The sequence below is a fragment of the Lepidochelys kempii genome, chromosome 7, assembly GCF_965140285.1.
Source record: "Lepidochelys kempii isolate rLepKem1 chromosome 7, rLepKem1.hap1, whole genome shotgun sequence".
NCBI classification, from domain to species: Eukaryota; Metazoa; Chordata; order Testudines; family Cheloniidae; genus Lepidochelys; species Lepidochelys kempii.
The window spans coordinates 30,812,138-30,834,095 of record NC_136386.1 but is presented as its reverse complement, the minus strand read 5'-3'; the positions used below and the strand labels follow the sequence as shown (position 1 = coordinate 30,834,095).

The window sequence follows — 21,958 nt, the reverse complement described above, 5'->3', positions numbered from 1 at the left end:
AGGGGTACCCCATTAATGGCTTCCTGGTGCATTGCAGGGCAAGGCAGGAATGGAACTGGATGGCGAGATGGAATTGCGCCGATGGTGAGCACAGAGGATGCTGGGAATATCACCCCGAAGGTGTGGGGTACAGGGCTGCATGGTTCCCTGGGGGAGCCAGGATACCAAGTTAGCAGGGGAGGATACCGGACTAAACCCGGGGTGTGTGTGTGTGTGTGTGTGTGTGGTATCACCCTGTGGAAAATGTGGGAATTGCTGCCATATTTGTAAGAATAATAGGTATGACTCAGTTTCCCCATGCCCTTGGGATTGCCGTCCCATGGGTGGGAAGGGTTACTTTCCCCTCCAGGGCAGGGGAGACAGGACAGCTGCAGCTCTCTCTGGCTGGGGGTGGGTGCACCAACAAGAACTCTCCCTAGGAACAGAGCCCTGGAGTGAACCCGGGAGCCCCGAGGGGTGCACGTGGGCACCAAAGCCTTGTCTACTCAGGAGCTATTCCTCATTAATGATTCCTAACTCCATTTGTGGACACCCTAATTTCAGAATCAGAGTGCCTTATCTCAAATTATCCTAATCCAGATTAAACTAATCTGGAACAAGGCACTCTGCTCCTGGTCCAAGAGCATCCACATATGGAGTTAATCAGGAATAGTTAATCCACTTAAAATTCTCACCCTGCCTTAATCTGGAGGACTGTTTCCATGTAGGCACAGGGGCAGCTATCAGGTAATAATGCCTTATCCTGATGCCTTACCGGCAGAATGCTGTACAGAGAGAGACTGCAGGATTTAGTTGCTGTCATTTAACCAAGAGAAAGTGAAGAGGTAACTTGCTCCTAGTCTCTAGGCACCTGCCTGGAGAACAGACATGATAACAGAAGGTTCTTCAGTCTAGCAAAGGGCCACCAAAGTCCAGATTTGCCCTAGTTCAAATGGGAATTAATTCAGGGCAGCCCTATGGCCCGTGGTGCCGGAGGTCAGACTGGACAATCACACTGGGGCCTTATGAGCAACGAATGTTCGTGTAAGAACAAATGGGGGATAACCTGGCCAGGAATCCACTGAGGCTGAATGTGAGGAGAAGGTTTGTGACCAGCAGAGGAGGGAGGGTCTGGAGCAACCTCCCAGTAGGAGGAATGGTTGGCAAATGCCCCAACCGGCCTGAGGATGGAGCTAGGTAAATTTCCAACCAAGATCCTATAACAGGTTGGCTGCAAGAGCAAGGCTGGGACTCAGTGGCCCAGCCCTATGTTCCTAAATTGCTGGATTAGGAATCTGGCTGCCCAGGCGGGGGGGCAGAGAGCGAGGCTCTGGTGGGGAAAGGAGGAGGAGGCAGAAGTAGAGTAGGTAGTTTCCAGCATGGACTCCGGGCTGAGCCTGGCTTTCTGTGCTGCGCTAAGGACCCTGCGATGCTGGAACCCAGGGGACTGGTAAACACTGGCTTGCTCTGAACAGGCTGCACTGGGTTGCTTGCAGGACGCTGAACTCAGGGGAACCACTGGGGAGATACAGAGACACATGGGGCGCTGGAGAGCCCAGGGCCCTGCCTAGGCATGCTGGAGTAGGGGTGCTCACTCTAACCCCATGGCCTGGCATTCCTGGACATGCTTGCCAGCACAGTGCACCCTGGTAAATCTGTGATGCTTCCGCTAAGCCCTGCCTCTCTCCTCAGTTCTGCGTGGAGCCTCTCCCGTGACCCCAGCACTGCCCAGGAGGTAGGGATGGGACTGGGGTGTGTGGAGGGGGGAGGAGTGGGCTTAGTTAGTGTCTCGGAGGCACCCAATCCCCTACAATGCCATCCCTGTATTAGGGGGAGGCTAATACTGGGGATCCCTGTATGGTGCCAATACTGATGTGGGGTGCTGGCAGGTGTCACTGCAGAGTGGGGGGACAGAGACTGGGGTTCTTGGGGGGTCACCACAGTGTTGGGAGAGGGACTGGGGCTCTCTGGGATGTCACTGAAAGGGATGCAGCTGAATCCGCTTTAACCCACTCTGTTGTTGCAGGAGAAGGTGCTGGAACAGGGGCAACAGATGGTGGATGCTGCTGAGGGGTAAGAGTGGGGTGGTGGAGTTGGCATCTGGGCCTCTCCACCTCTAGTGACTGTGGGTGGAGGGACAGAGTTCGGGGGGGGGGGGTTAATATGTAATACTGGATCCATGGGGCAATTGTCCTCTGGGGGACATGGCTGGGTTGGGGGAGGTCACAACTAGACTGGGGCATGCCCAGGAGTCAGGGACCCATGGGGGGCAGACAGCTCAGCCCCATTGGGTGGGGGTTGATCTGCCATGTGGGGCAGCAGCAGCCTCTCCATCCTGGCTCTCTACCTGCCCCGGGGATGCTGCTTTCCCCATTCCATCCCCCCACTGGCTCCATGCCCCCCCAGGGGACTCCGCTCTCATGCCCCTAATGGAATCCACCCCCCCTCACAGAAGCTTTTAGCTGATCAGTGCTAAAGGAATTTCCACTCCAGCCCCCGGCCCCGCCCCCGAACACAGCCTGGCCTGGAGCTGGGGGAGGGAGATACCGGATTGGACGGGCCCACAGGTCTGCTCCTGGGCAGGGAGAGGGGAAGACAGGATACTGCGCTAGATGGGCCCATTGGTCTGATGCGGGGAGGGGCGGGGGATACTATCCTCTCACCAGGATGCCCTCCCCACCCGCAGGTCACCTGGGGGCACTTCCCCTCCACCCCACAATGACCCAGAAGAACCAGACAGTGCCTGTCAGGAGGTAGGAGGGCTGGGGGGTAGTGGGATTTGGGCATCTGACCTGCACACTCCCCCACTCCAAGGAAGGGGCTGCCTGTGGGGGAGAGGGTGGGAAAGGAAGCCGCCTCTTAGATGCAAAGCCACAGGAGGAGGGGAAGGCCTGGAGATAGAGTTAGGAGGTATCTGGGCTCTAAAGGGATTCCTCCCACCAGGAACCCGGGCCTGTCGCTGAAGCCTTAGAGAGCTCAGACCATCTCTCCCAGCTGGAGTCACGCACCACCCTCTCAGGTGAGTCTCAGGGGGAGGAATCCCTGTGTAAACAGCCCCCACTCTCCACCCCAGAGGTGGCTGCATCTCAGCACCACACAAGGGATACCTGTGTGCTTTTGGATCTGTGGTGGGTTGGGGTTATAGACTGAGCCCCCCCTGCTACCTTCAGCTCAGCCACTCTGCCCCCTCAGGCATGGGCAGCACTGTGTGGACCATGGGGTGTCACATCAGCCACTGGAGACTGGCACACCAGCAGGGTTACCACGTTGACCAGCTGACACAGGTGGATACAGCCGGACTCCCCATCTTGGATCTGTAGGTACTCTTACTGTTCCTTTGGGAGGAGCCGCCTTATTTGTCAGACCCTGGGCTCAGCATTTCACCAGGGCAAGTCCAGTGGCTCTACCCCCAGGGCTGGGCCTCTGGGCTCCAGCACCCTGTGAGGCTCCACGGCTGGTCCCAACAAGTTCAGACTCCTGGCAGAGCCTTTGCTCCTTGGGAGTGACACGGCTGGGAGGATCTGCAGGGACCCCGCGCAGCCTGCTCCGAGCAAGCCAGTGAGTCCCCTGGAATCCAGTATTACAAAGCCCCTGGTAGGATGGGGAAGCTAAGTTTAACCCAGAGAACCTGGGAACAGCTTGGCCTGGCCCTCCCGCAGGCCTCCTCCCCTTCACCTCTCAGCTCTCTCTGCATAGGGAGTATCATGGTTCCTTCCCCACTCTGAACTCTAGGGTACAGATGTGGGGACCTGCATGAAAACCCCCTAAGCTTATTTTTACCAGCTTAGGTTAAAACTTCTCCAAGGTACAAACTATTTTACCTTTTGCCCTTAGACTTTATTGCTGCCGCCACCAAGCATCTAACAAATATATAACAGGGAAAGAGCCCGCTTGGAAATGTCTTTTCCCCCCAAAATCCTCCCCAAACCCTACACCTCCTTTCCTGGGGAAGGCGTGATAAAAATCCTCACCAATTTGCATAGGTGAACACAGACCCAAACCCTTGGATCTTAAGAACAATGAAAAGCAATCAGGTTCTTAGAAGAAGAATTTTAGTTGAAGAAAAAAAGTAAAAGAATCACCTCTGTAAAATCAGGATGGTAAATAGCTTACAGGGTAATCAGATTCAAAACATAGAGACTCCCTCTAGGCAATACCTTAAGTTACAAAAAGACACAAAAACAGGAATATACATTCCCTTCAGCACAGCTTATTTTATCAGCCATTTAAACAAAACAGATCTAGCTAGATTGCTTACTAAGTTCTAAGACTCTATTCCTGTTCTGTCCCCGGCAAAAGCATCACACAGACAAAAAGAAAAGGAGTACTTATGGCACCTTAGAGACTAACCAATTTATTTAAGCATGAGCTTTCGTGAGCTACAGCTCACTTCATCAGATGCATGCCGTGGAAACTGCAGCAGACTTTATATATACACTAAGTCATTGTGCTAATGACTAATTGGCTAAGTCATTATGCAAGGTAGCCTATTTCCTCTTGTTTTTTCCTACCCCCCCCCCCCGATGTTCTGGTTTAACTTGGATTTAAACTTGGAGAGTGGTCAGTTTGGATGAGCTATTACCAGCAGGAGAGTGAGTTTGTGTGTGTATGGGGGTGGGGGAGATGTGAGAAAACCTGGATTTGTGCTGGAAATGGCCCACCTTAATTATGCACATTGTAGGGAGAATGGTCACTTTGGATGAGCTATTACCAGCAGGATAGTGAGTTTGTGTGTGTGGTTTTTGGGAGGGGGGTGAGAGAACCTGGATTTGTGCAGGAAATGGCCCAACTTTATTATCATGCACATTGTGTAAAGAGTTGTCACTTTGGATGGGCTATCACCAGCAGGAGAGTGAATTTGTGTGGGGGGGTGGAGGGTGAGAGAACCTGGATTTGTGCTGGAAATGGCCCACCTGATGATCACTTTAGATAAGCTATTACCAGCTGGACAGTGGGGTGGGAGGAGGTATTTTTTCATATTCTCTGTGTGTATATATAAAGTCTGCTGCAGTTTCCACGGCATGCATCTGATGAAGTGAGCTGTAGCTCACGAAAGCTCATGCTCAAATAAATTGGTTAGTCTCTAAGGTGCCACAAGTACTCCTTTTCTTTTTGCGAATACAGACTAACACGGCTGTTACTCTGAAACCTTTTCTTTTTGCGATTACAGACTAACACGGCTGTTACTCTGAAACCTATCACACAGACAGAGACCCCCTTTGTTTCTCCCCACCTCCAGCTTTGAAAGTATCTTGTCTCCTCATTGGTCATTTTGGTCAGGTGCCAGAGAGGTTATCCTAGCTTCTTAACCCTTTACAGGTGAAAGGGTTTTTCCTCTGGCCAGGAGGGATTTTAAAGGTGTTCACCCTTCCCTTTACATTTATGACAGGGAGGAAGCCCAGGATAGCTAGAGTGGGGCTAGCTAGGAAGCAGGGATGGGGGCATGGCATTGAATGGTCTTAGGCAGTCAGGGTGGATGCAGGGTGGGGGTGGGAAGCAGGGGGCATTGGGTGGTCCCAGGCAGTCAGGATGGGGTGCTGGGTGGGGGGCATTGGGTGGTCCCAGGCAGTCAGGATGGAGTGCAAGATGGATGTGGGGGGCAAGGGGGTATAGGGTGGTCCCAGGCAATCACGGTGGGGTGCAGGGGTAGGGACATTGGGTGATCCCAGACAGTCAGGGTCGGGGTGCCGGGTGGATGTGGGGGGCAGGGGGCATAGAATGGTCCTAGGCAATCACAGTGTGGTACAAGGTGGGGGTGGGCAGCAGGGGGCATTGGGTGGTCCCAGGCAGTCAGGGTGGGGTGCAGGGTGGGCATGACAGTGTTTGCTCCCATCTCACGCTCTCCTCTCCTCCTCAATGGTCCAGAATGAATCTTACAAGCACCGGCTGAGGAAACATGAGCAGGATTGCAAAGCAGCTGTGAGTCTGTCCCCCACACTCCATGGTTTATGGGGCCCTTCTCTCCCCTCCGATGGTATGCCCCCACCCTGCCCAGACCTGAGCCTCCTGCCAGCTCCCTCACATCTCACCTGAGCCCTGACCCACTCAGTGCACCTGCCCCCAGCCTCCTCTGACTACCTCTCAGTACCCCTACCCTGAGACCCTAGAGTGTCCCCCACAATCTCCCTGACCCCCCATGATGGCCTGTCTTCCAGCCTTGATTACCCCAGGCCCTCCTGATGCCCTCTTATGGGGCTCCCTCCCACTGAGTCAGTCCCCCCATGTGATCCCCCATCACCTCTGATGCTTCAGTTTGGGGCCCTCATGGGGAACTCCAGCCTAGGCATGTCTCATGATCCCCTGAGTTCCCTCCATTCACCCCCAGGGAACACACACAAAGTTAACTGCCCCACCCGAGTTCTATGTTAATGCGGAAGGGGCCTCTTTGCAGTGCCCTCCCCCAGTCTCAGGGCACCACTAAGAACTGAGACTCTCATCATGTGGATGAGTGCTTGGAAATCCCCCCAGAGAGGGTCAGGGCTGCAGGGAATCACCACCTGGACACTGAGTTCCCCCACTCCAAAGGGGGATACCCCCTCCCAGATCTGAGAGCCTCCAGTGGTAAAGCCAGCCCCTCCCACCACAGGTGCCCCTGCCCCTCCTGGGGCTGATGGAGGAGGAGGTGCTGGCGACCTTAACAGAGACCCTGAAAGGTGAGGGGGGCAGGGGTGACGGGCGGGGGGTAAAGCTGGGGATGTCAGCTCAGCGGGGAATGGGATCCCAACCCTAGCCAGCACAGTGTACCTACCAATGCAGCATGGCAGCCCAATGGAATCACCCAGTGCAACCCAATACAGCACTATGTGACCTCTCTGTGCCAGGTGGCACACCCCCAGCAACACCAAGCAACCATCCATGCCGCGTGACACCCCCTCCCCCCCCCACAGTGTAACACCACACAACCACGCTGCGTCGGGTCAAACAGTACGATCACACTGTGCTGCGTGAGCCCCCTGGCGCAACATAATGCGACTCAACAACGTTATACCACATGACCCCCCCCTCCACGTGGCAATGCAACAACACTGGGCAGCACAACACAGTGCTGTGGAGTGACAATGTCCAGAATCCAAGCCTGTCCAACCCTCCCCCCAGTTCCAGGACCCTGACTCCTTCCCTTAGCCAATCAGCATATGATGTGCAATGCCAGCCGATAGATGGGAAACCCTGCCAAGAGCAGGCCCAAGGGTTACATAAAGCTTGCCATAAAACACTGGGGAGTGGGGGAGTGAAGGTGGCTTCCCAGCATGGGGCTAACTCCTTATAGGGCAGGGAAGGGGTGAGCCTGTGATGCAGCTACTTGTGCCCACTAGGTGGAGCCCTTGCACCTACAGTGCCCCCCTCCTTCCCTATGGCAGGTCCTTAGGGCAGGGTGGACTGTGAGCCAGTGTTGATCACCAGTTTTTTCTCCCAGATTACCGGCGGCATCTGGGAGCAAGGCACCCACTCACTCACCAGACGGAGCAGCGCATAGAGCAACTGAGGCAGCAGCTGGGCGCCAGGAGCCCTGGGTCAGGAGGGGTGGTTCAGACGGTCCACACCCCATGAGCCCCCAAACTCCCCTGCATCCCACCCCGTCACCCCCAATTCCTGACCTTGGCACTTCACTCTCTCACACCAATGCCTGACCTCTGACTATCCTAATGCATGACCCCATCTCTCTCCCAAGCACCTGACCGCCCCTCACCCCATCCCAGAATGAGATTTGGAACTTTGTAGACAAAATTAAAATGGATCTCTCCTTTGCTCGGACCCGTTGCCTCCTGGAGAGCAGAACGAGGGGGGCTGTGCTGTAGGGAGCGGGCTTGGAACTCAGGAGGGGACACTCCCTGGCAGCCAGTGCTAACCCCAATGCTGTAGGACAGCTCTAGGGAGTCGAGGGAGTCGTTGTATGGGGGGAGGTGTTTGGTAAGGGATGTTATCCTTGGACCGCGGTCCCTATATAAATAACCCCACCCCAGAGGTAGCTGCCTCCTAGGCTCCTTCCCCTGGCTCTGTTATGAACAGGGTCAAGTCCACACACATACATACATGGGGGCTGCATGGGAGCTAGAGAGCTGGGATACTAGGGAGGGGGAAAGCAGGTCCAGTTATCAGGGGGGTAAGGGGACACTGTGGGTCAGGACTGAGGGGCACTAGCAGAGCTGGGGCAAGGAGACTGGGTCAGGATTGAGGGGCATTAACAGCTGTGGGGGAAGGGCTAGGACAGTGGAGCGGAAGCTGCAGGTGCTAGGCCATTCCCTAGCACCCACTCTGCTATGTTTGCAAGGTGTTTTTTAAATCCTCAGTCCCCTCCACACACCCCCACCTAGACACCAAAACTCTGCCACCTGTTGGCCTTAGGTGAGAAGGGCAACCTCACTCCCCCAGCTCCCTGTACCAGATAGGGCTTCCCCCAAATCAGACACAACAGACAAAGGCTTTCAAGTTGTGCCAGGGGCATAAGGGTTGCAATGGGCCTGCTAGTGAGTGGGGATGAAGGGCTGTGAGCAGCCCCTAAGCCTGTGGGGAACCCTGGCGCTCTCTTTTCTCGCATTCGTGTTCCATTGTAAAGCCCTCTGCAGAGGCTAGAATTTGCTCAGATTTTAGGAGTCCCCTGTGAACTGAGTTTGTTGCTTCTTGGCTTGGTCTCCTCTACCTTCCTTATCCCATAAACCCAGCAAAAATATGTCTGGGAGGGGGGCAGGTCAGGACTGAGGGGCATTAGCAGAGCTGGCTTGGGCCGGGCTGAGATGGCAGGCGTCTCTGGGGATGATGGGGCCCTGATCTCAGTTGTGGGTCTGTGCAGTGCCCAACAAGCTTGGTCCCTAGTATAACAATATTGTGATAACATTGCTATGGCAGGATGTGCTGTTCAAACAGTCTTACTGCAAGCAGTGTTCAGTCTTGAAGATTTGCTTCCTTGTTAGTTTTGTAATGCTCATTCATTTGGGACGTAGCTGTTGCAAGCAGCTAGAGTTTGCTTCCTGCCTTTATCTCTCTAACTGGAGACCTCCCTGGGACCCAGGCATTAGTGTTCTGTCTGAGATCTCTGAGAGAAAAGATCATCCTCTGTGCAGTTTGCAACCACCTCTCTTTCAGGACTGGTGCATCTAGTGTAAATAAACAGCTGATACTAAGAAAATCTCCACATACATTATAAGGGACCCCTATGATTATCTAATCGGGCCTACTACATAACAGGCCATAGGATGGCCATGATTAATTCCCATTGGGACTAGAAAAGAGCTTAGAGAAGAAACATCCCATCTTGATTTAAAATTTGCCAGTGATGGAGAATCCATCACAATTCTTGGTAAGTTGTTCCAATGGTTAATTACTTCACTATTAAAAAATTGGTCCTTATTTCCTCTCTGAATTTGTCTAGCTTCAACTTCCAGCCCTTGGCTTGTGTTAGACCTTTGGCTGCTAGATGGAAGAGTGCATTATTAAAGGCTTTTTTCCCCATGTAGGTACTTATAGATTGGGATCAAGTCACCCCTTAACCTTCTCTTTCTTCAACTAAACAGATTAAGCTCCAGGAGTCTCTTGTTATAAGGCATGTTTCCTTTATGATTCTTCTGGCTGATAACTGTGTTTAGGCCCTTCTAAATCAGTTTATCATCCAGCAAAAATCCAGTTCTTTTAACGTTGTCTCTGCTTACTCTGCAGTCTGGTCCTTGTGTTGGGACCTTGCTTTAAGTGACAGCAACCAGGAGATGCTCTGCAGCTGTGTCCCATTGATCTGAGGCTCCTGAAAGCATTGATTGGCTTGCTGGTGAAATTCTCAGGCACTGCTAACCCTAGAGCTTTGTTGTTCACGTGTGCCAGCATCTTAATTAAAACTGGTTCCCTCTCCTTTTATATTCAATGGGCTAGTGGGAAGGGTTGGGGGAGCAGGCCATGGGATTGTGGGTGTGTGTAACTAATACAGTGATGCCTACCTGGGTTTGCAGAGGGCCTGACCAGTGCTCTGAGAGGGAGGAACTACTGACCAGGGGATGAATAGCAACACAAAGTTGTTGTGGTAGAGTTGTGATGGCAGGGGAGATGTTGGGAAGTGATCCTGGTTCCATGTATCTGTGGCTGCGATAGGTGTTGGGTCACTGGAGGGACCCTGAATCAGAGCTGAGAGAACACTTCACAGAATTTGACACACTACCATCTCTGGGCAGCTCCGACCATGGGACCAGGATGGCACCTGCTGGGGTACAGGGACAGTTACCTGGTTACCAGGAAGATACAGTCTTGGTTACTGGGGAGATGAGAGAATGGTTACCTAGTTACAGAGGGGATGGTTACAGCAGGCCACTGTTGTAGTTACCGGGGGGGTGGGGTGGGGGAATGATTACCTAGGTAGCAGGAGGGACACAGTTACCTGGTTACCAGGAGGATATCATGTTGGTCACAGGAATCACAGGGATGCCTGTCCTGCCTGGTTACAGTGTTAACAGGCAGTCCCCTGTGATGTCAGCGATGATACCCCAAACCTTTCACCAGATACTTGGGGGGAATTGCTGGAGCCCCATCCCAGAGGGAACATGGAGTAGGTATGGAGGGAGCATGGACCCCAAAGAGTGGAGGGGCTCTGTAACAGGTGTAAGAGGCAGCATGGTCTAGTGAGGAGTCAGGACTCCTAGGTTCTATCTCTGGCTCTGGGCAGGAGCAGCATCTAGTCAAGAGCAGGGGGACATTGTTGGAAATGCTTCTCCCAGTGGGTGTGGAGTGACTGCCCAGTCCCCGCACCTCTTTGTGAACCCTTTTCCTCATGCCCTGGTGTTTGCCTCACCACCAAGGGGCAGAGTTAATGGCCCCTTCCCTTGGGTTTGGGAGTGGTGGGTAGGTGGCAGTTCCCAGCACCATGAGAATGGCATTTTTTACCTTGGCAAAATGTATCTAGAGGGGAACAGGGTGGGGCCAGGACGTGGGGTGGGTGGGCAGAGCCAAGACATGAGGGCAGGAGGGAGCAAGGCCTGGACCAATGAGGAGGAGGCATGGCCTGGTCGGGCACCATGTGCCATTTAACTGGGTGTGTGTGGCTCTTCCTAAGCAGGGCACACGTATCAGTTCACTTGCTGTAGCTGCACTGAGTGGGCCCTAGGAGCTTGCCCACCTGGTGACCCCCACTGCTCAGTCCTGCACCAGTAGGTGCCACAGGGATCCCCAAGGCATCTCCCCTGTGCCCAGTATGGCCCAGTCCCAGCTGAGGGCATCATTAGTCCTGAGTTCTCTGACCTGACACACACACAGACCCAGGAGTCCTGATTCCCAGGAGCAATATAGGCAGGGACAAGGAGAGGGGAGTGGGTTCTCTAAACACCATTGTCAGAGCTGGGGATAGAACCCAGGAGTCCTGACTTGTAGCCCCCTGCTCTAACCTGCTGCTCACCCCCCACTCCCTGAAGTTCTGGGGACTTTCCAAACCAGTTTAGCAGGGTGTGGACAAGGCTGAAGGTCAAAGAGAACCTCCCACTCCCCATCTGGCTGGGACAGTGCCTGTCTGGGGGTTCACCTTGTGATTAGCCAACTGTCCCTGCTCAGAGTCAGGGATGCTTCTACCAAACCAGGAGCCCCATACAGGCACAAAGGGCATGCCAGGGCTCCTGGGTTCTATCCCTAGCTCTGCCCCTGACCTTAGTCTATTTAGACTGGAATCTTTTTGGGGCTGTGTGTCTGTACAGTGTCCGGCATGAGGCGGGGCCCCCGTCTGGGTCAGGGTCTATGCAGCAGCACCCAGTGTAATGGCCCCAGGGGGCTGAGTGGGTGGGGTAGGCAGAGTGGGATGTGGAGTTCTGATGAGTACAGTCAGTCGCTAAGAGTCTGGGAAGGCCCCAGGCAACCTTCCAGTGCATGGGAAGTCAGGTCACACCTGTGTTTACAACTAACCTGCAGCCTTAACCTGCCAGCTGGGTTAGCAGGGGTGGCTGCTACACACACGCAGCACTGGCCCTCAATCCCAACCCACAGCCTGCTGCTATCCCAGCTGGAGCTCCCCTCCAGCACTGCCGGTGCCCCTCAGTCCTGACCCACAGCCCCCTGCTACCCTAGCCCTGGCCTCCTCCCCAACTTCCAGCCTCTCAATCCCAACCTGCAGCCACCTAGTGGGCTGGTTGGATCTGCCCTGGGGAATTAATACTAATGACACTTAATGAAGGGCCATTTGTTTGGCCATGTCAGGCAGAGGTGGGTAAATGAGTCCCATGTGACTTGGGGGTGGGAGTGACAGCTGGGCCCCCCTCAGGGGCTCAAAGTGACCTTCAAAGACCTTCAGTTGCTAAGGCCAGGAGGAGGCTAGTTTGGCTGGGCAGATACCAGGAATGCAAACTGTGGTGGGTTAGACCAGGAGGGCTAGGCAGTTAGGATGTTCCCCAGCTCTGCCTCTGACTTGCTGTGTAACCTTGGGGGCACATCTCTTCCCTACTCTGTGCCTCAGTTTCCCCCTTTGGCCACGGGAGATCATGCCCTGACCTGACTCTCACAGGGTGGACAGGGCTGGTTCCTGAAGATTCAGGGATAAATGTGTGGGCTTTTGAGATCATCAGGTGAGTAGGGCAGAGGGGGTCTCCTCAACTCTCAGGGTGTGCCCCCCAGCAGGACTCCCCCTTCCCCTAGTACATTCCCTGAATGGTTTGGCCTGGGCACAGAGTCTCCTTAGGGTCACTCCAATCTGGGGAAGTGTGGGAGACACTGTCCCATCTACCTGCTCCCAGGAGTCTCGCCACCTGCCCATTAAGTGAGAGCCCCCCCGCAGTGTGGTCTAAGCTGCCCCTTATTTATTTCCCCTTTCCTCCTGCTATATGCCACCCCATGAACCTCCCACCACCTAAAATCAACCCCATGATCCTACAGCCCCCCCAACTTGCTGCCCATGGAGATGCCTCAATCATTTCCACCCACAGCAGGCTGAATTGTCCCCCCAGGATTCCCCAGACCCCCCCCAGCACCAAATTAACAGCCCTTCATTGCGCCCCTCAGATCTGTAACCACTCTATGAGCCCCCAGACCAGCCCCTTACCCACATTGACCCCCATGATCCCCCAGACCAGCCCCTTACCCCCATTGACCCCCATGATCCCCCTACCCCCATTGACCCCCATGATCCCCCTACCCACATTGACCCCCATGATCCCCCAGACCAGCCCCCTACCCCCATTGACCCCCATGATCCCCCTACCCACATTGACCCCCATGATCCCCCAGACCAGCCCCCTACCCCCATTGACCCCCATGATCCCCCTACCCACATTGACCCCCATGATCCCCCAGACCAGCCCCTTACCCACATTGACCCCCATGATCCCCCAGACCAGCCCCTTACCCCCATTGACCCCCATGATCCCCCTACCCCCATTGACCCCCATGATCCCCCAGACCAGCCCCCTACCCCCATTGACCCCCATGATCCCCCTACCCACATTGACCCCCATGATCCCCCAGACCAGCCCCCTGTCCCCATAAGCCCCCCCGTTAATTCCCTGAATGCCCCCAACAGGTCCGTGCCCCGCCCCTCTGACTCCTCACAGCCCAGGCCCCGGCTGGCGCTAGCTCGGTGGGGGCAGCGAGGTCGGAAGTGAAGGGCCGAGCGCGTGCAGCCCGGCCCCGCCCCACTGCTGCATATTCATGAGGCGCCGCCCCGCCCCTTCCATTTGTCAGCTGGGAGCCCAGGAGGAAGTGCGCCGCGATGTCCTTTTGTGTCCTACACTCGGAGCGCAGCGCAGCGAGCCGGGCTGAGCCCGCGCCCATGGCCCGGCCGGCCCCCCGCGTCCCGGGCCACTGAGCCCCGCCCGGCCCGGACACGCCACGCCGGGCCCCAAGGTCAGTGCGGGATCGGGGCAGGGGGGCCCCCACCCGGCCCATGTGACTCCCGCTCCGCAGCGGGGGCTTGGGCGCGCACGGAGACAGACGGACGCTGCAGGGACAGACAGTCACGGGGCGGGACTCGAGGGGACACAGTGGGAACAGGCGGACGGACAGACGGAGGCACAGACAGACTTGGGGACGTGGGCGCTCCTGGGACCAGACAGACATACAGGGGGCTGCCCAGTCGGACACGGACAGACTGACAGACGCGCACACATGGCCAGCGGGGACAGAGCTGACCAGCCAGGCACACATGGAGACTCAGGGGGTGGACCCCTGGGGAAACGCGGACACCTGGACAGACATGGAGACTTGCAGGGAGGTGAGCAGCTGTATCCTGGTGCCAGAGCGTGTGTCTGTGTCAGTGACCATGTGTCAGTCACACAATCTCCTGCCAGGACATGGCATCTCATGCCCCCCTGCTGCCTGGGGCCTGGTGTGTGGGTATGTGTGGAGTAACGGGAAGAGGGAGGGAAATGGTAGGTGTCAAACTGCCCCTGCCCCCCACACTCAGGGCTCCATGACCAGTCAAGCCAGAATCTTCCCGGGTCAAAGGTCACAGTCCTGAATTGGCCCAAGGCCTGACCCTGAAGGGGGGAGTGTGTGTACAGAAACAGTAGGGGTGAGCTAGTCTGGGATTAGAATGGGGAGGCTGGGGAATTCTCCCCCACACTATGAATCCAAAACCCCCCACCCACACTGCCCGTCCAGCACATGATGGGGCCAGAAACCATCCACCTAGATGATGGGTAATGTCATATACTGGGACTCCCTTTGACTGGGAGCAGGACGTGGTGTCACCCCTCCCATACACACCAGAATGCCTCCTGGTGTACGTTCCTATGGTCCATTGCATCCCCTGAGGGGCAGGAGGAAGAAAGTTTGACCAACTTTTCTATCTCTGTTCTGCTGATGGGAGGGAGGTTACTGGGGGAAGGGTATGCATGTGTGGGGTAGGATGTAGTGGCAGGGTAAGGATTGGAGTGCAGGGGGAAGGAGGGTGAATGGGCTGGGAGGGTGGGGTGAAATGGGGGTACTTGGAGGGGGTACCAGTCTTCCCCCAGTAGCTGTCCCAGATGTCTGGGTCCCAGTTCCCAGGGGCTGGGAGTGCCTTAGGGCTCCAGGTTAGTCCCGGGGCGGGGGGGTTGGGTCGGTATTGGGGGTGTGCAGGGAGAAGGGGAGTGCATGGATAGTGGGGTGCAGAGCAAGGGTGGAGGTTGGGGGACTGCAGAGGGGGAAGAGTGCAGGAGGATAGAGGACAGTCTTCTGTAAGCACAATGGGGCATGATGGAGGGTCCAGACCCCATTTCCCCTCCGCCTGCTCTTGCGTAACTCCCCCCCCGCCGTGGGACATTAGGAAAGAGACAAGACGGCACAAAGGGGACAAAGGTCGGGGGGGGGAACATGGGGACAGACATAGTAACAGACACGGCTGACATGCCTAGAATGCTCTTGGGGACTGGGATGCCATGTATGGACACAGTGGGGAGCACACTGACATGGGGCTAACACACATGGACATGGCCCCTTCCTCCTCTGCCCCAGCTGGACTAAAGGTGGCCTCTAGCATTCATTCCTGGCCCAGTCCGTGCCATCCCGGACACCTGGGTTCCATTCCTGATCCCAATTTCTCCCCCTCCTCATGGGCTGGGAGTGCTGCCAGATAAGTCCCACTGTGAGGGAGGAGGGATGTGGGTGCTGGGCTTGCCTATGTGTGTTTGCAAGGGAGGGTACAGCCCTGCAGGGCTACGACCCCTCCCTGACCCAACTGGCTCCATCGGAAGAGTGCCCTGCCTGGGTCCGTAGGTGGGGAGCACAGGCAGTTCAGCCATGCCTCCCATCCCCCGAATCCCAGCGGATCCCGGCTCCTCAGAGGCCCCCTGCCCAGAAACTGCTCCAGAGCCTGGCTCTGAGTCAAGCAGGGTGGGTGGGGGAGTGCCCGGCGGGGTGAGCCCTGGAGAGTATCTTTGGGGTAGGGGTTCTGAGCCCTAGTGAGTGGGGGTGAGTGTGTTGGGGAGGGGGAGCTGTCTGAGCTGCGGCCTCCAGACTAATCCCTCTGCCATGACCCTTATCTGCCTCCTGCAGCCTGGGTTGACTTGAGCCCTGGAGAGGGGGTTAATTCCTGTACCAGAGCTGGGGAGAGAGCACAGAGCTAAGGCTATTTCTGCTTCTGGATTGTTGGTACCAACTTTTGCCATCCCAGAGACCCCCCCGCTTGCATGCCCACTAACAGCTCCCCGCAAGCAAACACACACACAGCTCCCAGTACCCGCCCCCAGCCTGTGATCAGAGTCTCTCTCTGTGACCTTGAGCCTGTCACATGCCCGACCCTGAGATACTGGAGCTGGCATTGGGAGGGGGAGGGAGTGTGCTGAACATCTGGGAAGAGGCCCCTAGGTTGGGGGGGGGGGAATCCCGGGCAGGGGTACCCAGCTCTGGGGGTCACAGCTCTGACATCAGAGCCAGCAGTATGGGACTGAATCTCCCCCTGGCAGCTATCCCAGGGGAGTGACCGGGATGTGGAAATGAACCTGGGTGCCTGGGATGGCAGTGCAGGGCACTCGACCCTAGGGAGCTCCCACAGCGTCCTGGCAGAGTGTAAAAGGGCAGGGATTGGGCAGTCCAGATGTGGGGGAGGAGTGTCTGACTGCCCCCCCAACCTCCCCTCTCCCACATGGATCACCCCCTGCAGGCCACCCCAGCCATGTCGTCTCGGGATCACCGAGCCGAGTTCTTCATCAAGACTGAGCCGGCCTCCCCGGACAGCCTGGCCCAGCGCAGCCCCAGCGGCTCCTCCGATGCCAGTGGTCCTCCCCATGACCCCGAGCCGGGGGCACTGACCCGCCGGCGCCATGACAACAACCCTGATGAAGCCTTGCCCCGGGGCAAGTATGTGCTAAGCTCCCTGCCCAAGCGTCTGTGCCTGGTGTGCGGGGACGTGGCCTCGGGATATCACTATGGAGTGGCCTCCTGTGAGGCCTGCAAAGCCTTCTTCAAGCGCACTATACAAGGTAACCCCCTGCACCCCCCCAGCCTAGGGGGCCCCGCAGTCCTGATCCACAGGCCCTGCTGACCCAGCCCCAGGCCCCTCCTCCGCTGATCGTTGCTGCGTGGATGGGTGGTGGCTCCCTACCCTTCAGTGCACTTGGAATTGGGTCCCAGTTTCCCAAAGAGGGCCCGTCACGCACCCCTGCCCCTGTCTCAGCTTTCCAAATGCTGGGTGATTGGCTCAAGGGAGAGGAACAGCTCCAGGTGGCTGCCCCAGGGCTCCCTGCTCATGGCGTTTGGTGATTTTCCATGGTGGGCAGGGGAATTTGATTTTGCTGAAATTGTTTTATTTTTCCCTTGGGAAAATTGAGATGAAATCTCTTGAGGTTGGGGGACTGCAGTGGAGCTTGAGTGGAGCCCAATTGACTCCACCACCCTCAGCTGCTGCAGTGCCTCTTGGGAGCTGTAATTCAGATGCCTTGCACTCCCCATTCTCCTGTAGGCTGGGTTTCCCAACAGGACTACATCTCCCATGATGCACCGTGGTCTCCCTTGCTGAGCCTCCCCAGTGCCTGCTAGGAGCTGTAGTGCAGGTGTTTCATGGGGTGGTTCTCCTCCCTGGGCTGGGCTACATTTCGCACGGTGCACAGCGGTCTTCCATCTCCTCCTAGCTGCATTGTGGGAGATGTAACCCAGGAGCTTGCAGCATTAATGGGGAGGGTTGCTTCTGCTTTGTGGGTGGGTGGCCCTGGCCTCCCACTTCCTTGGGACTACATCACCTCTCCCCCCAGTTTCTCCTCCAGCTCTCAGTGGTTTGGCCGCACCTCATTGCATGCCCCTACTTCCCCAACTCTCCCCCCAGCACAGGCTCAGCCCCATCTCCTCTCTCCCCCAGGATTTTCCCCACCACCACTTCAGCTCATCTCCTTCCTCCATGTTCCCCCACATCTTTGGTCTTGGCCCCTGTCTCCCCCCGAACCAGGTCTCAGCCCCGTCTCACCCTGCTCTTCCCCCAGGCAGTATCGAGTACAGCTGCCCGGCCAGTAACGAGTGCGAGATCACCAAGCGGCGCCGCAAAGCCTGCCAGGCCTGTCGGTTCACCAAGTGCCTGCGCGTCGGCATGCTCAAGGAAGGTACGGGGGGTGGAGGGACACGGTGGGGGCTGGGGGGAGAGCACAGTGGTTCTGGGGGGTTGCAGGGAAGGAGCTGGGGCGTTGGCAGGGGGAATTGGGTGGGAACTTGGGGAGGGGAAAAGAGCTGGGAGGGATTAGAGAGCTGCTGGGGGGGGCAGTGGTTGGTGAGCTGGGAGGCAGGTGTGGGAGGCAGGATATGGGAGGGTCAGGAAGCCAGGGTAATGTCAGGGGGAACCATCAGGAGAACCCTGGGGGGAAAACAGCCCCTCAGTTCCCCCCTGCTGTTATGAGAGCAAATTGGTCCCCTTGGAAATAGGGGAATGGGCAGGATGGGTGGGGAAAAAGGAGGGTTTTGGGGGTGCATTCTGACCCCACGTCTTCTGCTCTGCCCCCTAGGGGTGCGGCTGGACCGGGTGCGAGGGGGACGCCAGAAATACAAGCGCCGCCCTGAGGTGGATGGGGCCCCATTCCCCAACACCTTTGCCACCCCCCAGATTGCCACAGCGAACAGCAAGAAACCAGGTGAGTGGAGTGAGGCTGTGGGTCAGGATTAAGAGGCAGAGCCGGGGGGCGGAGGGGGAAGCCCAAGGCTGAGGTAGTAGGGGCCTATGGGTCAGGACTGTGGGGTATGGGCAGATCTGGGAGGGGGAGGAGCCCAGGTGTGATAGGGTGCGAGAGGGGGATGGGGTGCTGGGGGATCTCCTCTCACATTGCCCCCTCTCTGCAGCTCCCATTAACCCCATGGTGTCCCATCTGCTGGTGGCGGAGCCTGAGAAGCTGTACGCAATGCCTGACCCAGCGCTGCCCGATGGGCCCCTCCGTGCCACTAGTGCCCTGTGTGACCTGGCTGACCGCGAGATCGTCGTCATCATTGGCTGGGCCAAGAACATCCCAGGTGGGGCCTCACCCCCCCTGCAGCATTCTTTATGACCCCCATCTCCCGCCCAGCCTGTCCCCTTGGCCCCATCCCCATGTGCTGCCCCTCCCACAGTGCTCCCCTCCTCACCCTTTCTCCCTCACCCCCCGCAGATTCCTGCTACAGGGTGCCCAGCCCTGCTCCCCCGTTCCCATCCCCAACCTTCAGCTCTGCTTCCTCATCCCTGTTCCCTTCCCAGCCCCCTAACTCCTGTCTCCCCCTTGCCCCCAGCCCTGCCCCCCTGCAGGGTTCCCAGCCCGCACTGCCCCCTAACTCCCGTCTCTCCCCCGCAGGGTTCCCGGCGCTGTCGCTGGCCGATCAGATGAGTGTGCTGCAGAGCGCCTGGCTGGAGGTGCTGGTGCTGGGTGTGGCCTGGCGTTCGCTCCCCTGCGAGGACGAGGTGGTCTTTGCCGAGGACTTTGCGCTGGACGAGGAGGGGGCGCGCGCGGCAGGGCTCTGGGAGCTGAGCGCCGCCCTCCTGCAGCTGGTGCGCAAGTACCGCGCCCTGCGGCTGGAGCGCGAGGAGTATGTGCTGCTCAAGGCCCTGGCACTTGCCAACTCAGGTGGGTCCTGCCCTATGGGGGGCTTGGGGTGGGGGCAGTTCTCTGCACCTGGCTTTCATCTCCCCTGGGCTGGGATCGGCCCTCCTCCCCCCACAGCTGCCTGCTTCCCCCCAGGCTCTGCCTGCCACCCTCCTTGACTCCCACCCCAGACTTCACTGAAGGACGTGGTGGCCTTGGCCCCACCATAGTTTCCCTGCCCCTCTGACTTGGTGCTCAGCAGTGACATGGCAGACTCCTGCTCTAACCCTGTATGATTCCCCCCCAAGTGCACATCAGCAACATCGGCCATACCCCCCCCCCACGGGTCTCCCCAGACTCGGTGCATAGTGTTCCCGCCCAGGCTGGGTGCACATCAGCAACATTGGCCACGCCGCCCCTCTAACCCCCATGGTCTCCCCCGGCCCCCAGACTCGGTGCACATCGAGGACATGGCCGCGGTGCAGCGGCTGCGGGACGTGCTGCATGAGGCCCTGCTGGAGTACGAGGGCAGCCGACGGCCAGAGGAGCCGCGCCGGGCGGGGAAGCTGCTGCTAACGCTACCCCTGCTGCGCCAGACGGCCGCCCGCGCCCTGCACCACTTCTATGGCATCAAACTGGGAGGGAAGGTGCCCATGCACAAGCTCTTTCTCGAGATGCTGGAAGCCATGATGGACTGAGGACCCTCCCCGCCTTCCCCTCCCCGCCATGTGTGGGGGGCAGAGGCATGGACCGGGGTGAGGGGCTTGGGGACAGCCACACAGACCTGGGGCAGGGAGGCAGCCACATAGATGCGGAAGATGGGCAGGGTGGGAGGGGGACAGACACACTGGAGACACACAAACGAGAGGAGTAGGGATGGGCGGGGCTGGGGACAGACACACGGACATTGGGGTACCAGGTTGCTGGGGGGACAGACACAGACGCTCTGGCTGGGGGACAGGGGGGATGCATGGGGACAGTAAGGCAGATAGGGGAAGGGGAGGATTGGACTGATGTGGCTCAGGGGAGCTGCAGCATGGCCACAGGGCTGGGGAATGGGCATGCTGGAGACGGACCGGGGGACACTGGTGGGAGGGGACGGAGTGACACGGGGACCCAGCCCCCCATATGCACTGGAAGCCATATTCTAAGTTATTAGCTGGGGGGAGGGATTTAGTAGCAGGGGGAGAAGAACCAGGGCCTCCAGTGGAAGCCATAATGGACCTGAACAGCACAAAGCTGGACTGCAGGGGAGAGTGTGTTAACCCTACATGCGCAGACCTGGCCTGGGGGGGTCCCTGCTTGTCCCTGGCTCAGAGCAGGGGAAACCCCCAGCGGAGGGGTGCTTGCCCAGCAGCCAGTGTGTGCTGGGGCTGGAGGTAGCTTGGCACTGGAGGGGTCAGTTAGGTGGGGAGGGCAGTAGCAGGGGCAGCTGATTCTCACTGAAGGGGGGTGTCCCCCTCCTCACTGAGTCCATGGTGGGTGTCCCCCTCCTCACTGAGTCTCAAAACTCTCTGCTTAGAGGAGAAAGTATGTGTGGAGGAGAATAACCCCCCATCCCAAAGTGGGACGCCCTGAGGCCTCCCAGCCCCTGCCCCCGAGTGGGGTGAGGGGTTTACAATGTCCCTTCAAGCAATAAATGAACAAACTATGTTTGCACTTGGTGGGGGGAGGGGAACCCTATGAGGGTCCCTTGGCTCAGGTCTGGGAGATCCCTGTAGTTGGGATACCTTAGATAAGGAGGGTTGTGGGGGTCCCCTGTAATTCAGGGGAGGGGAGTGTGTGTGGGTCTCTTAGATTGGAGGGGGGTATATTCTTCTGTCCTGGGAAGAGAATTGAGTTTTGCGGGGTGATAAGCCCATACGTTGCCTTGAAACATGGGGGAGGGTGCTTGAGCCAGGGACTTCCAGTTGGGTTTTCCAAGGAACATCCAGTGGGGTGACATAAGTGGGGGTGAGGGGAACTTAGCAGCAGGGTCTGGGAACCTCCACTGAGTGCTGGTCTCTTCCCCCCCACCCCACCCCCCAAAAAGCCCCTGGATGGTGGAAAGTCTGGAGGGGGTGGGAGTCTGACTGGGGGAGCCTCTGCTGGGGGGTGTAGGGGGGTGCTTAGACAGAAGCCTGGAATTGTGGGAGGGGGAGCACAGCACTGTGATAGGGTAGCTGTACAGATAGGAAGAGGGGTTTCAAAGGCATGGCCATATTGGGGGGTCCTAGGGATAGGAACAGAGGCCAGTATCCCCTCCACCCACCCTCAAATTTCCCTTGCCCTTCTGCTGCCCATAGCAATAAGCCCCCCCTTTCCCTTGGGGTGGGGGTGAAGATGCTGAGAAACATGTACATAGCAATATATCAGACTGTATATTTCTTGCAGGAGAATACGTGACCCCTTCATCTCTGCTCCCCTTGGAGGGGTGCACCCTCAGTCCCCCCATTTCTATAATGAGTGGGGTGACATGGAGGAGGTTTGTATTAAATTATGTATGTGTATATATTATAAATACCTCTATTTTGTGTATAGGTGCTATACACACACATACATAGAGCTATATTCCAGAGCCAGAATAAACCATGGAGATCTCA

General features: G+C 57.3%; 2 protein-coding genes across 3 annotated transcripts in view; both read left to right on the top strand.

The window, feature by feature from the left end:
• CATSPERZ (catsper channel auxiliary subunit zeta) overlaps positions 1–13,696 on the top strand; it is a 16,289-nt gene extending 2,593 nt beyond the window's left edge. Inside the window, exons 3-12 of the mRNA XM_073351734.2 lie at positions 38–84; positions 1,672–1,714; positions 2,006–2,052; positions 2,666–2,732; positions 2,923–2,998; positions 3,172–3,263; positions 5,845–5,898; positions 6,566–6,632; positions 7,394–7,490; positions 13,451–13,696. Of these exons, the coding sequence (XP_073207835.2) occupies positions 38–84; positions 1,672–1,714; positions 2,006–2,052; positions 2,666–2,732; positions 2,923–2,998; positions 3,172–3,263; positions 5,845–5,898; positions 6,566–6,632; positions 7,394–7,490; positions 13,451–13,532 (672 nt within the window). The 3' untranslated portion in view covers positions 13,533–13,696. The remainder of the gene's footprint in view (positions 1–37; positions 85–1,671; positions 1,715–2,005; positions 2,053–2,665; positions 2,733–2,922; positions 2,999–3,171; positions 3,264–5,844; positions 5,899–6,565; positions 6,633–7,393; positions 7,491–13,450) is intronic.
• On the top strand, positions 13,691–21,958 carry ESRRA (estrogen related receptor alpha). Of its 2 annotated transcripts, none has more exons than XM_073351733.2 (8): positions 13,691–13,773; positions 16,511–16,829; positions 17,823–17,939; positions 18,336–18,461; positions 18,667–18,834; positions 19,149–19,418; positions 19,827–20,131; positions 21,750–21,958. In XM_073351733.2, the coding sequence occupies exons 2-7, from the start codon at positions 16,523–16,525 to the stop codon at positions 20,072–20,074; spliced, it is 1,236 nt and encodes a 411-aa protein (XP_073207834.1). In that variant the 5' UTR covers positions 13,691–13,773; positions 16,511–16,522; the 3' UTR covers positions 20,075–20,131; positions 21,750–21,958. The 2 variants fall into 2 exon arrangements, with proteins under 2 accessions (XP_073207834.1, XP_073207833.1); XM_073351732.2 differs by lacking the exon at positions 13,691–13,773 and adding an exon at positions 13,780–14,140.

Bases quoted from the DNA above. Each gene is read 5' to 3' on its own strand.
- ESRRA (XM_073351732.2), top strand. From the start codon at position 14,072: ATGGAGACTCAGGGGGTGGACCCCTGGGGAAACGCGGACACCTGGACA. The intron at 14,141-16,510 runs GTGAGCAGCTGT...CACCCCCTGCAG, and splicing joins ACATGGAGACTTGCAGGGAG to GCCACCCCAGCCATGTCGTC. The intron at 18,835-19,148 runs GTGGGGCCTCAC...TCTCCCCCGCAG, and splicing joins CTGGGCCAAGAACATCCCAG to GGTTCCCGGCGCTGTCGCTG.